At 40.5% G+C, this 12,542-nt stretch overlaps 1 protein-coding gene across 3 annotated transcripts in view; it reads left to right on the top strand.

Annotated features, from left to right (window-relative positions):
• Window positions 1-12,542, top strand: part of Map3k20 (mitogen-activated protein kinase kinase kinase 20) — a 170,901-nt gene that overhangs the window by 110,838 nt on the left and 47,521 nt on the right. For all 3 annotated transcript variants that reach the window (XM_048345234.1, XM_048345233.1, XM_048345236.1), the window contains exons 10-11: window positions 1,561-1,667; window positions 8,939-9,074. In XM_048345234.1, coding sequence (XP_048201191.1) covers window positions 1,561-1,667; window positions 8,939-9,074 — 243 coding nt within the window. The remainder of the gene's footprint in view (window positions 1-1,560; window positions 1,668-8,938; window positions 9,075-12,542) is intronic.

The following is a 12,542-nucleotide window of genomic DNA, read 5'->3' as shown; positions in this document are numbered from 1 at the left end:
TGTACACACTTATGCACCTGCATGCACATATATATATATATATATGCATACTCTATGTTTGTGAGTATGTACTGAAGGTTGAACTTGGCCTGGGCACTCTCCCTCAGCTCTTTCACTGAAGGCTAACACTCTACCACTTGAGCCATTGCTCAACTCTGGCTTTTTGCTGGTTTATTGGATTTAAGTTACAGACTTTTCTGCTCGAGTTGGCTTAAAACCATGATCCTCAGATCTCAACCTTGAGAGTAGATGGGATTACAGGCGTGGGCCACCAGAGGCTGGCTGGCATGCTGCTCTTATAGATACAAATAGACACATGCACACATGTACACAGATTCCATGTGCCCACTGCACACACACCCTTGTGTACACATACACATAAGCATGCAGGTCCTTAACACACACACACACAACAGCAACCCAGAAAATACTCCAGTTTTTCATTCCTGAGAAATGGAAAAATTTCTTTTCTTTAATAATGTCGGAAGCACTCAAGTCCTCTGAGCAAGCCACCTCAGCATTGTTCCTTCTTGTTTTTGTGCTCCTAAATTAAAATGCATGTTTTAATTGCTGCTACTGTAATTTGTGCAGAAATGGTATAATTATGAGGCTTGATGAAGAGAGAACTTGCATCATCCTTTTATCATCTTTCTCCATTTTTGTTTTAACCTTTTGTCTCCCCCTTGGCTCGAGTCTAAAGAATGACTAGTATAGTTAGTACTTAACCGTGGCTTTTTAAATTTCTACCAAACCACACCTCACAGAGACCCTGGACCAACGCTCATTCTTAATGTCAATTAAAAGTGAGAACAATAAAGTTAAGATGGATGTCTGACCAGCTGATTTGAGAGATTTTATTAAATAGGCAGATTTAATTTGTTCCCCAATATTTTAAATAAAAATTTTCATGCCTTAGAAAAGAAGAAAGACTTTTATAGTGAGCACTGTTATGGCCATTGCATACATTTACCATTAAACTTTACCAGCTTTATCACACTGAGGTGTGTGTGTGTGTGTGTGTGTGTGTGTGTGTGTGTGTGTGTGTACATGCATGCTGGTGATGGGGCCATAACTTAGGACCCCATGCTTTCTCTTAACTTTTTCACTCAATGCTGGCATTCTATTACTTGAGTCATGACTCCATTTCTGGGTTTTTGTTGATTAGTTGGAGATAAGAGTCTCATGGACTTTTCTGCTTTGTCTGGCTTTGAACCTCAAATCCTTAGATCTCAGCCTCCTGAGTAGCTAGGATTATAGGTATGAGCCACCAATGCCTAGGTACATAGGTGGCTTTTTAAATGGCTTCACTTTTTCTTTTAGAAATCCTTACTCTTACCTCAAAGGGAGAATTAGTATTCTCCTTATCTAGAGAAAACAATACGGACATGTCTGTTCTTGTGAATAATTAATTGAAATTTAAAAAAAATATGCTTCCCTGAACCCACATGATCTGGGGGTTATAAAATAACCAGGTCATAACATTACTTCATAGTGTCTTTAGTTGTGACAAGTCCCCACACATGATGACTGTTTTTTGTTTTGTTTTCTTTTCTCTTTCAGAAAAGACCATCATTCAAGCAAATCATTTTGATTTTGGAGTCCATGTCAAATGACACGAACCTTCCCGACCAGTGTAACTCATTCCTGCACAACAAGGCCGAGTGGAGGTGGGTAACGTTGCCATTCCTGTCCTGGCTCCCAACCTCTGTGGAGAAAAGAGCCAGAGGTATATGGGTGGCAGGCCTGATTTCTAGGTGCAGCTTAGGGAGAGAGAGAGAAAAGTCCTGCCTTTCATAAGCAAGCAACAGAGTTTCTCTAAGCTTGTTGCTTTAGTGTATGTCTAAGTATTTGGAACGAGCATCGAAATAGTACCTTCTGAGACAAAAGATGGTTACCAGACATTTCTCTGTATATACTCTGTGTTAGGAAGATTTGGCCTTTGTTAAGTAAGAAATAAGGGTTCTTTTATAACTGTGTGCCAGTGGTTCATGCCTGTAATCCTAACTACTCTGGATGCTGAGTTCTGAGGATTGTGGTTCAAAGCCAGTCTGGGCAGGAAAGTCTGTAAAACTCTTCTCTCCAATTAACCACAAAAAGCCAGAAGTGGAGCTATTGCTCATGTGATAGATTGTAGTGCCTTGAACAAAAAAGCTTAGGGACAGTACCCAGGCCTTGAGAGTTTAAACCCCAGGACCAGCACACACACACACACACACACACACACACACACACACACACACACACTAACTTTAGCCTTGAAATTTGCAAAACACTGAATCTACTAGTATAAAGGGTAGGAACACACTTTTAAAGATAAACTTTGCATGTTATAAAGCTCACTAAAACTTGTTTAATATAAAACAACCTCAGTGGTGAGAGAATTGTATTGTGTGAGTGGGGAAAAAGTAAGCCCAGGATGAAACAGTTGAGCTGGTCACATGATGCAGGAATATAAATAGTGTGCTTGGGGGCTGACACTCCTCCCTGACTCAGCAGAGATTTGAAGAAACTTTGTTCCCCACAGCCCCGATGCTAATGCAATGCATTCTGCCATCTGCTGGCACTAAATGATACTGCATGCACTTTAGAAATCACTTGGTTCTTCTGTACAACTACCCATTTTTTTCCTGCTTTCTGTTTGATGTTTTAGGATGCCCATATTCATTTTATTCCTGACCAGGGCTAGTGAATTTAATAAATATTTATTTAGAATTCCAAAATGAGCACATTGAATTCACGTCTTAAATGCAAGGGACTTTTTATCTGTGCCAAAGTAACACACCAAAACTTAGAAGTAATCGTTTCTACAGCAGTAGAGCAGTGCCCATCTAATCAGCTCACTCCTGCTTTAAAAATCCATCTACGGGTTCCAATTGCTCTGAAGACAGAAGTGTCAAAGATCCAGAGGCCTTTACTCCAAGCTCATGAGTCTCACTGAAAGGTATCAGTATATCCTTTAGTTCCTGGCTTTTGATCCCTCAAGGAAGGCATGTATATAGCTTGACCCAGCCGCCTATTCTCCTGAACCAGTCTTCCCAGCTCCTACTGAACTAGCGCATCTACAGGGAGGGTCCCCTGTACTCTGGCTACACAGTACTTCCAGTGTGCTCTTGGTCCTTCCTCATTTCTCCTGTCCCCCTGGCTGAGATGTTGCAGGAGCCAGCAAGATCTTTGTGAGTCACTGTTCTCACAACAGCTGGAACATGCCTTGGGCACAGTAAATGTAAATGTACAGGGCAGGAAAAGGAGAAAGCACCACAATGGTAGTAATATATAAAGACATTGCCCTCTTGAACAAGAGAAGATAAATATAAGTGAACATGGTTGCTGTTCTGCTTCTGCCACTCGTTCATTTCTTCCTTGAACTTCCGCTCGTGTAGGAAGGGCTGGTGCCTCCTGAGGTTCTGAGCTACAGTGGTGAGCACACTTGTCTCCAAACACTTGGTGCTCTCCACAGGGGCATCTTGTGTTAAACTGCTAAATATATGTGTACAAGTAACTGTCCAACTGCTGTTTTGACAGGCAACAGGACAGAGAATACTGAACGTCTGAGGGTATTAGCCATGCAATCTGATCCAGTCTGAGGTTATAAAAGGATTCCCAGAGGAAATGCTATTTGATCTTGTTAACTGGAGGATTTGTGGGATTTTAATACTAGTATTAATTTACTGAGATAGAGAAGTAGTTAACATATGCCAACAAAATCTTTTAAAAAGCAAAGTTGGTGAATGTTCTGTATAATATTTTCAGGCCTCCATATGACCCAAAACAATAGCCCTCATAAATACTAAATATCTAAGAGAAATGACATGCAATTACAATTTTTCCCTATGTAATCGACCAGCATTTCTCAAATGTTCTGGTTTCAAAATGCTGTTACAATCGTAAAAATGATCAACGACACTAAAGAACTTCTGTTTCCATGATTCGTAACTATCCATATTTAGCACATTCAAAAATAAGGCCAAGAGGGGCTGGGGATATGGCCTAGTGGCAAGAGTGCTTGCCTCGTATACATGAGGCCCTGGGTTCAATTCCCCAGCACCACATACAGAAAATGGCCAGAAGTGGCGCTGTGGCTCAAGTGGCAGAGTGCTAGCCTTGAGCAAGAAGAAGCCAGGGACAGTGCTCGGGCCCTGAGTCCAAGCCCCAGGACTGGCCAAAAAATAAATAAATAAATAAATAAATAAATAATAAATAAGGCTAAGAAATATTTGTGTATTTATTGATTCATCTAAAAAACAATAATAAATCCTACTTCTACATTCAGCCTCTGTATGTATTAAGCCTCTGAAAAATTCTGTATATGTATCAAAGGAAGAAAATAGGAGAGTCAAGCTCTGTCTCGGTGCTATTCTGAAAACAATTTGACATCAAGAAATCTCTGAAAACTACTGAACACGCTGAAAACTACTCTCTGATAAGAGTTGCTATCTGTAAAATAACACTGTAATTAAAATATACTAAAGAACATGAAAAGGCATTTTATAGGAGAAACCAAGTGGCTAATAAACCCATGAACATTATTCAACCTCAATGGTCAAATTAATATAAGGAAGTATAGTTTTATCAGACTGGCAAAAAATTCACATAGTGAAAACACTCAGTGTTTGTGGTAAAATACTAGCCTTCTGAAGGCCCTAAAAATGTTTATATTCTTTATCCTGGACATCTTACCACTTTACTTTATTCCTGAGAAAATAAGCAGGAAGGCCATGTGAAAAATGGAAGGTAGGCACTGGTAGCTATAATCCAAGCTGCAATCCTATCTTCCCAAGAGGCTGAGATCTGAGGATTGCAGTTCAAAGCCAGTCTGGGCAGAAAAGTTCATGAGATTCTTCTTATTTCAATTTAACCAACAAAAAGTCAATTAGTAGAGCACCAGCCTTGAGCCAAATGAGAGAATAAAACCCTGAGTTCAAGTCTCAATACCAGTACAAATAAAGAAAAAATGAAGAAGGAATGTATGTATGTATGTATGTATGTATACACACATACATATGCACTCATTCAGCAAACCTCATTTAGAAATGCAAATCTAGACCTACAATAGAAGGGGAATGATTCTTGTAAATGGTATCTTCACACACAGCATGATGCAAAAACATTCACAGATCTGATCAGATATTTTTAAATGGAGGCTATGACCTAGTTTGTTTAGGATTCCAAATGCTATAAAGCATATAGTAGCATGTACATATACTTGCATATAGAGGAAAGTATCAAAAAATCACTGGGTAATAAGATGTTTAAAGATGGTTTTCTAGTTATATATCTTTCTTTAAACTTTTCCTAAACTAGACCTGGATTAGCTGATTGATAAATGTAATTTTTAAAATATTTTGAAGTGAAAGCTGCATTGTGGTTCATACTATAAGGCCAAGCTACAGAGAGGCTGAGGCAGAAGGATCCTGAGCTCAAACCCAGAGCAGGCATCATAGCAAGATCTGGTCTTGGAAAGCAAACAAGTAACAATAACTCCAACACACACACACACGCACACACACACACACACACACACACACACACGCACATCCTAGTTCTTAGTGAAGGGAAAATTGATAGTTGAAATCAACTTAGCTGGATTTGATTTCAGAGATTTAAGATTTGATTTTCCTCAACCCAGAACCCAGACACTTGAGTGATAGCTTTAGAATAGGAAGGTGCATCTGATATAAATGGGTGTACAAGGAAAGGGAACAGCAAGAGGAGTGCCTTCTGTATGTGGACAGGGTGGAGGCCATTTCCTATCATGCTAACCTCCCATCATTGGGAGCAGTAGGGAAGTGGTACCTGAGGAGACAGGTTGAGGATAAGGATCTTCCCTCCAAGGCAGCACTTATAGGTGGGTTATTGTTATTTGGCTTACTTAACTGTTGATCTGGTTTCCAGAAGGGCTCACAATTGCAGTGGGCTTCCAGACCTGGAAATTGAGATGAGGCCTTGTCCAGTTACAAGTAAAACTGACTATGTTGGCTATTTACTCTGAGCCAAAAGAAAATCAGTGGGTTTCATCTCATTGGAAGAAGAGTTAGGGCTGGCTTGGCAAAAGTATCACCATACAGATGGCGGTGGGGCCACTGCCAGCTTGCTACTGAGCATGCCCAGATCTACAGCTTCCTGGCTGACCTCTGACCCTCATAGCTTCAAGATGGCTTACTCGCTTTTTGTTACAAAGGCTTACCCTAAGGTTTTCCATATGAGATTCCTATGCCCCCCCATCTTCCTTTTTATTTATTTATTTTTGGGTAGGTTGTGGGCCTTGAACTCAGGGCCTAAGCACTGTCCCTGTTTTGCTCAGTGCTAGCGCTCTACCACTTTGAGCCATGGTGCCACTTCCAGTTTCCTGGTAGTAAACTGAAGATAAAAGTCTCATAGACTTTACTGCCCCGGCTGGCTTTGAAGCACAGCTCCTCAGATTTCAGCCTCCTGAGGAGCTAGGATTACAGGTGTGAGCCATCAGCCCCCAGCTTCTTAATCCTCCTTTGGAAAAACAAAAGCAAACTTATGACTGGGCATAATATTTGGGATTAAACTTGGATTTTATTATAGAGTCATCGTTATAGAAGATAGCTGCTTTCATGCCTTTTAGAGGTACTGTACTGTGATTTGACTTCCCCTTTTGTGCTTTGTCACATAGTACAGTGAAAGGACTGTGTTGCTAACTTGTGAGTAGCACAAGTACTTTTTTATGTTTGTCTTGCTCTGAGGAAGGTGATCTGACTCAAAGCTGTTCCTTGAGTTGGATTTTGCCTGGTTATTGACTAGCACCATCTTGTTTTTGTTCAGTTCTTGTCTGAACATTGGGATAAGGCAGCCACTTATTCTGAGTTTCCCTGGAAATACAGAAGCAGATTTTGGTTACACATATTCATTACCTTAGACCTGAGGCTTCTACCCTCCACTCTCAAGTCTTAGCCATGATGATGAAGGCTATAATGCTGGATTGTCATGGTGGCACCTGAAAGCAGTTGTTGGCATTCAGCAGCCAATTGACAAATTCTTTCAGAAGTACAGGGAGTTTCCAGGTACTGGTGGCTCACACCTGTTATCCTAGCTCTGTAAGAGGCTGAAATCTGAGGATCATTGTGGTTCAAAAGCAAGCAGGCAGGGATATCTAAGAGACTCTTATCTCAAATTAGCTGGCAAAAAGCTGGAAGTAGAGGTGTGGCTTACATGACAGAGTTCTAGCCTTTAGTGGAAAAAGCTGAGAGATAGCGCCCAGGCCCTGAGTTCAAGCCCCAGTAATAGGGTACAAAAAAAAAAAAAAAAAGTACCAAGAGTTAAGGAGTTGCAGTCTAACTTGGTCATGTCCCTTCTTGCTCTGTGTGTCTTTCTGGCTTTTCCTTCCCTGTCTTTTCCCCCATCCTACCTCTCATCCTCTCCTCTCCTTGCAATAGCTTACTTACAAGCTCTCCAGAAACTAAAGGGGAAAAAAAACTGCTAGTTCTTAGAACATAAATTTAGACAGCCCTGTGGCAGCCCTGTGGGAAACAAAGTTTGTGCCCAGCCATCTTCCCAGTTCAGTTTCTATGAAGGATGGCTTCTGTTTCTGGTCATATCCCAAGCATGAGGTTGATTGGCCCAGAGATGAGGCAGGAAACTTCCCTTCAAATGATTACTGTTGTAGAGGCCCTGAGTCCCTCTAGACCCTGCTGTCTGTGGTTTCCAAATTGTAAAAATAACCCAGGTTTTTATTAAGCAGTGGAAATTTCTAGGCCTTACTCGGCACACTGAATCATGAACTCCAAAGAAGTGTTTTAAGAATCTGTTTTAAAGCTGGGCACCAGTGGCTCACGCCTGTAATCCTAGCTACTCAGAGGGTTGAGATTTGAGGATCTAGGTGCAAAGCCAACCTGGCAGAAAAGTACGCAAATTCTATCTCTAATGAACTACTAAACAAAACAAAACCAAAAAAAAGCCAGAAGTGGAGCTGTGAGTCAAATGTCAGAGTGCTTGTCTTGAGCAAAAAGAAGCTCAAGACAGCACCCAAGCCCTGAGTTCAAGCCCAAGGACCAGCTTGCACGTGCGCGTACATATGCATGTGCACACACACACACACACACACACACACTGCTGTACTTTGTTTTTTTGAACAAGCTGCCCAGATAATTCTTAGGATCATGTAAATTGTGAAAATGTAGCATAACCCCCCCCCCCCCCAGTACCTAACACCCCTTACAAAGAAAGGTTAATCAACTGATTGCTTGGGTTACTCAGCCACTGAGTAGACAACATGCCATCAGAGTCACTTGCTGGTGACATGATATTGATCATCTAGCCAGTGTCATTTTCTCTTCCATCATATGATCAGTGCCTCTTTCTTGGGGCTATTAAGGAAATAAAGTAAGACTCTCTGTATTTTTGTTTTGTACACTGAAAGAGCTAGATGGATGCAAGCATATAGTAAATGACTAAGCAGGACACCAGCTTTATAGCTTATGCTATGCCCCAGTGGCTCTTCAATGCTTTGTTAAGTTACTTTGAGCTTGTTTTTCCAAACTAGAAACTAGCTGTTAATGAAGAAAATCCTGCTTCTCTGTTTCCTGATCCATTTCAAACCACATGCCTGAGCCAGACTCCAGTGGATCACACCAATAATCCTAGCCTCTCAGGAGGCTGAGATATGAGGACTGTGGTTCAAAGCCAGAAGAAAAGTTTACAACACTCTTACCTCCAATTAACCAGCAAAAATCCAGAAGTGGAGGTGTGGTTCAAGTGGGAGAACACCAGCCTTGAGCTAAAAAGCTAAACAAGAATATAATGCTGTGAGTTCCAGTCACAATAATAGCATAACACACACACACACACACACACACACACACACACACACACACACACACCTTAGTCTTTTGCACTGATTGGTATTTGAATAGACATCCTAGCCTCGTTTATCCCTTCAGAAGCATGGACACTTAACTCAGTTGTTTCTGTGCAGGTGTGAAATTGAGGCAACCCTTGAGAGGCTAAAGAAACTGGAGCGTGATCTCAGCTTTAAAGAGCAGGAGCTCAAAGAGCGGGAAAGACGGTTAAAGATGTGGGAGCAGAAACTGACAGAGCAGTCTAACACCCCGGTGAGTATCTTCCTCCTCCCCCCCGCCCCCCTCCCCGCCCCGAGCCCATGCAGCACATAGAACCCAGCCAGCATGGCAGCATGGCAGCATGGCGACTCCGTCTTCTTCCTGCCCCAGCCACCGCCTCCTTGCTTCCTGCCTGTGCCTATGCCTTTAAAAGGCCCCCGTTTGGTGCAAGGTGTATAAATTCACCAAAACTCCAGAAACATAGAAGAAAATGATTGTTTTTATTTTAGCTCTTTTGGTAAGCATTGCTATTTTCTCAGTGTATTTGTATATTTGAATTTACAAAAAAAAAAAAATAAGATCCGATATATTTTCTGTTATTTCTCTGGAGTATGTGCCTAAAGGCTGATTTAACTTCTTCTAGTTGATCAGTAATGAATAGCTGTCATTCCAAGGCAGTGAAAAACATCTTTGATATGTCAGACTTAACCACATTTTCCTTCTAAAATGGAGCTAGCTGATGACATAGGCAATGCTGGTATTAATGTTCCTACTTGTGTTCAATGATATGATCACAGACAGCAAAAGACTGCAAAAAAAGACCTCTCTTGGGACAAACTTCCAGGATGTTCTACATCAAGGAAGACTTCCTCCACTCTAGTCTTACATCTTATATTTAGAGGAACCTATGAATGCTTTTTAAAGATTGGTTGTTTATATACTAACCTTAAGCTTATATGATATTAAAATTGAATCAAGTTTCAATATGATTCCCTATTTAAGTGACTTCAGGAATTAAGTACTAAGTTAGAGTTGGTTTTTCTAGATTTTTTAAATGGGCAATGGTGGCTGTCTAAAATCACAAAAGAAATGGTAGATTAAGAGTAAACTTATTGAGCAAGGTGCCAGTAGCTCACGCCTATAATCCTTGCTACTCAGGAAGCTAAGATCTGAGAATCCTGATTCAAAGCCAGCCCTGGCAGGAAAGTCTGGAAGACTCTTATCTCTAGTTAACTAGAAGGGGGTGAAAAAATGGAGCTGTGGCTCTAGTGGTAGAGTACCAGCTTGAGAAAAAAACAACCAAAAACACACCAAAAAAACAAAAGGACAGTGCCCTGAGGTCAAGCCTCATACTAGAAGTCTACGGTACATTTATTGACAATTAAACAAACAATAGAAGACTAGCTTAAATGCCTCTCACCAGTGATCTCCAGAAAGCTGTTCTATCTCAACTGTCTGACTCTATTAAGTAGTCAGTCAGTGCCCAGCTTTGGAGTAATTCCAATGTCTAAAGAATAAGTAACTTGTGTGAGGAAACAGCCCAATATCCACACGGGAATAGAATAAAGTTTATTGTTTGTAATCAGATCTAACTTTTGCAAAGATGATTTTGGTAATCCAGGTAATCACAACATAAGAATTGAATTGCTATGTGTAAATGTTGAAGACATTTTATAAGTTCCTGATTTTAACACGACTTTCAAGAAAAACCTAGGGTGGGGGGGCTCTGCTCCAGGTGAATGGGTGGCAGCAGGGAGACTCTGGGAGAGGTTCCCAGGGTCTTCACAGGAGCCCTGCTTCTTTCAGGCTGGTAGGGCAGGGGCAGGAGTGACAGGGCACCCTTGTCTCTGCATCTTGTCTTCTGAAATCTGAGGGGTCTCCTGCTTTCTTTCCTTGAACGCATTGAAATCTTAAGCTAATAGGCATTGCATGGCTTGATGCTTTCTTAATGTAGAATTGTAAGAAAAAAAAACAACTTTAAGCCACCTATTAGAATATGCTTTAAAACCTTTCTTTAGTTTATTAGCAACCGTTTCACTGAGAAATTATGGGCTGCCTTGTACACATGATCGCTCTTGGTGACATAGCTGTGTAATAAATAATGAGTGCTCAGTAGGTTGTATGCGTGCATTTTAACTCCAGAAAACTTTGTGTAAAGAAGCCACTTGGAGGGCTCCCAGCTAACAATGGACAGCAGGAAGCACAAGCTCAGTGAGATTTTTTTTCCCTCCCTTTTTCCGATTAGGAGCTGAGTTGTCTTTCTTTATGTATTTGCTTTTAATGTGTCCTCTGCCTAGAGCTGCTATTTCTGAAGGAAGGCGAGTTTATGTTCAGTAGTTCATATGTAGGTACTTCCTTTTATCCTCATTTCACTTTCTAGTTGACTTTAAATGAGATTACTGCAAGAACTATAAAAATAAATCTTAAAAGAAAAATGACTAGAGGCTTAGGTTTCTGTAGGTAGCTTCATCTTAATTATAAAAGTCTAGCCTTTGTGTAGCTTTATTAAAATGTTATTAAATTGATTTCAGGGTCACTATTTTCTTACTAAAACAACAAAGATAGTTGGGAAGATGAGTCTCTGTGCACTAAATAGGAATAATGTTCATTGTTTTTATTGTTACAGCTTGCTGTAAAAATTTGAGGAATAAAATCTTATCTATTTAAGGAAATCCTTAGTGTCTAACATACTCTAAGGAAAGACTTCTGCAATAATAAAGTAAATAACACAGAGTTCCTGCAAGGATCTGACAATTGAAAACAAATTTGAGAAGCTGAAAACCATAACTACAGGGGAAATCAGATCCTATTTCCAGTGTTTAAGGATCTAGGACAACCTTTTTCATTCATTTATTTGCAACTTGTTAGCTGAATTACCTGAAGTTTTTACTAAGCTTACAGCTCTAGAACTCCTTTTCTTAATAGGAAAAGCTGGCATACAAATACTCATGCCTGTAATATCCTAGCTACTCAGGAGGCTGAGATCTGAGTATTGCAGTTCAAAGCCAACCTGGCCAGAAGAGTACATGAGGCTCTTATCTCTAATCACCAAAAAGCCAGAGGTGGAGCTGTGGCTCAAGTGGTAGAGCACTAACCTTGAGCAAAAAAAGCTCAAGGGCAAGTGCTCAGGCCCTGAGTTCAAGCCCCAAGAACAGCACAAAAACCAACCAAACAAACAAAAATCTTTGCTCTAGTTTAAAAATTAGGGAAATGATACTAAATATTAGGAACCTTTACCTTGAAAGATACCGTTCATCCTAGTTTATCACTTGTACATTATCATAAATTTATCAATAGCAAGCCCTATGAAAAACTATATCTTAATTTGCTTATTTATCAAAAGAGGCAGCAGTCACATTTTTCACATTTTAACACCTTTATCCCTGAAATAAGTATGACCAAAAGCTTATGGGAATAGTCTGGCTGTTCAAAATAATTACATAAGGTAGGAAATGTTTGTCTCTGCTGTGAGAAAGGGAACTCATAGACTATAGAAGGAAACTGCCAGGCACCAGTAGCTTTTGCCTGTAATCCTCGCTACTCAGGGGGCTGAGATCTGAGAATCTTAGTTCAAAACCTGCCTGGGCAGGAAGAAGTCCTTGAGACTCTTATCATTAACCAGAAAAAAGACAAGAGTGGAGCTATGGCTCAATTGGCATAGTACCAGCCTTGAGAGTAAAAAGCTACGGAAAAGCACCTTGATCCTGAGTTCAAACCCCAGTACTTGCACACACACAAACA

Source organism: Perognathus longimembris, chromosome 4 (assembly GCF_023159225.1).
Source record: "Perognathus longimembris pacificus isolate PPM17 chromosome 4, ASM2315922v1, whole genome shotgun sequence".
Classification (NCBI taxonomy): domain Eukaryota; kingdom Metazoa; phylum Chordata; class Mammalia; order Rodentia; family Heteromyidae; genus Perognathus; species Perognathus longimembris.
Note: the sequence above shows the minus strand (reverse complement) of the source record. Positions and strands in the feature narration are given on the sequence as shown.